We start from the raw sequence: 1,916 nt of genomic DNA, 5'->3' as shown, positions 1-1,916 counted from the left end.
TTGCCTTTCCTCTGCTTCTTTGTCTTCTTTCCCTGTCACCGCTCTACCTCTTTTGCTCTCTTCTCCCTGAAAAAAGTAACAAGGGAAGAACGTACTGTTCTGTTTTCCTGTCTTTGCTTACCCCAAGTGTTATTAAATAAAACGAGTGCAAATCTCTATTTGCTTAATGGTAATAGTGTTTCCCAATCATTTTAACATGACCGTGTCACATGCTGGCATAATGCTCTCAACACTGCTCCTGCTAGGTTTAGATGTACATATTGAGATGATCCTGTTTTCATTGTAGGTGGCAATGAGAGCACTGGGCTTTGAACCCAAGAAAGAAGAGATCAAGAAAATGATAAGTGAAATTGATAAGGAGGGGACAGGAAAAATGAACTTTAGTGAATTTTTGACCGTGATGACTCAGAAAATGGTAAGTTCGCTAAGATACTCAGCATATTTTCTACCCCAAATTTCAATCTCGATATTAAAATGTCTTTATCGAAGAAAAGTTCACACAAACTTAGGATGCTGAGGTTCTGCTTCACGTTCTTTAAGGCCACAAAGTCACAGAAAAGTCATTTACCCTCTGTCAAGTAGTGAACATATTACTGCTGTCACCTTGTTTGCTATTATCTTTCTCTAGCTGGGATGTCGATGTGATAACCACAAGCAATAAAGCCTACAAACACCAACACTATTAGTGTCTCACAATTTGACAAGATGAATAAAGTTCACAATTCTTCTCCGTCTCATTTGTTATTCTGGGCAGCCTTAGCCTGAGGGCTCGTTACCTCAGTGGCTGTGCTTTTCGCCGCAGTGGGGACTTGGTCTTTCAGCACTTCGAAGCTTGAATTCACCCATTCTCTAGTCTCTCAGGTATCCCTCTTTTAAAGAATCCAGAGGGTCAGGAGAGACTGTAAGATGTCACTCCACCAGTCCACTTCACTCCCCTGATGTCATCCCACCCAGGAAGTATGTTCCCATCAGGCCACAGGCCATTGCTCTTTCTTTGGCCCCCCGGCTCCTCCTCCGTGTGGCTCATCTATGCTCTACCTGCAACTCCATCAGCGTCTCAGATGTGTTTCCCAGGGTGCAAGTCCGTTCCTGCTCTAATAATTCTCTTGCTTCGAAATTATCTAATTGCACTTGTACCGTTCTTCATAAGAGATCAGGGAGCTTAACATTCTGTAACCACCTAATAAAACTGTCCCGTAGTCAAGGTTTTTTCCCAAATTGCTCTTATCGGGCCTTCTCTCTACCTTTAGCTACCTTTCAGGAATTTGGGGGACTCTGAGCTTTTGGAGATTTTCTTCTCTTCCTCCATTCCAATATTTGGGATCCCAGTAACTCCCCGTGACCTCATAACAAATGAGCCCTCTCTGTCCTCCCTGCCCCTTCCACCAAGAAGATCCCTCTTCCACCAGCTTAAGGAACATATTTCACCTAATTTTAACTCAACCCTCTCCTCTATTTAAAAACAAATCCAGTTTCTCAACGGTTTGTACAAACAGAACGTCGTCAGTGCAATCCTATATATTTCCTTTTTAGCCTCTGGGTTTGTAATAATGTGGTTGAATTTGTTCTCTTTTTCACCCTGGGTGATGTTTGATTTCCTGTGACCTAGGACCTATGTCGTGAAGGCCATCGCCAAGATCACGCGGTGATGTAGGGGCAGGGCGGAGGGTGTAGGCGGCGGCGATTTAGGGCACGAGGAACTGTGGCGTTTGCATCCTCATGTGTTTTATGTTCTACTTGTTTAGTCTGAGAAAGATACCAAAGAAGAAATCCTGAAAGCTTTCAAGCTCTTCGATGACGACGAAACTGGAACGATTTCATTCAAAAATCTAAAACGCGTAGCCAAGGAGCTGGGCGAGAACCTCAGTGATGAGGAGTTGCAGGTTGGTCATGTGTCAAATGGGAATGCAGAATTC

At 43.6% G+C, this 1,916-nt stretch overlaps 1 protein-coding gene across 1 annotated transcript in view; it reads left to right on the top strand.

Annotated features, from left to right (window-relative positions):
* Positions 1–1,916, top strand: part of CETN2 (centrin 2) — a 4,153-nt gene that overhangs the window by 1,240 nt on the left and 997 nt on the right. The window contains exons 3-4 of the mRNA XM_006904792.3: positions 287–415; positions 1,746–1,883. Coding sequence (XP_006904854.1) covers positions 287–415; positions 1,746–1,883 — 267 coding nt within the window. The remainder of the gene's footprint in view (positions 1–286; positions 416–1,745; positions 1,884–1,916) is intronic.

This window comes from Pteropus alecto, unplaced genomic scaffold, assembly GCF_000325575.1.
Source record: "Pteropus alecto unplaced genomic scaffold, ASM32557v1 scaffold141, whole genome shotgun sequence".
Classification (NCBI taxonomy): domain Eukaryota; kingdom Metazoa; phylum Chordata; class Mammalia; order Chiroptera; family Pteropodidae; genus Pteropus; species Pteropus alecto.
The sequence above is the reverse complement of the archived record's forward strand: the minus strand, read 5'-3'. Positions and strand labels throughout refer to the sequence as shown.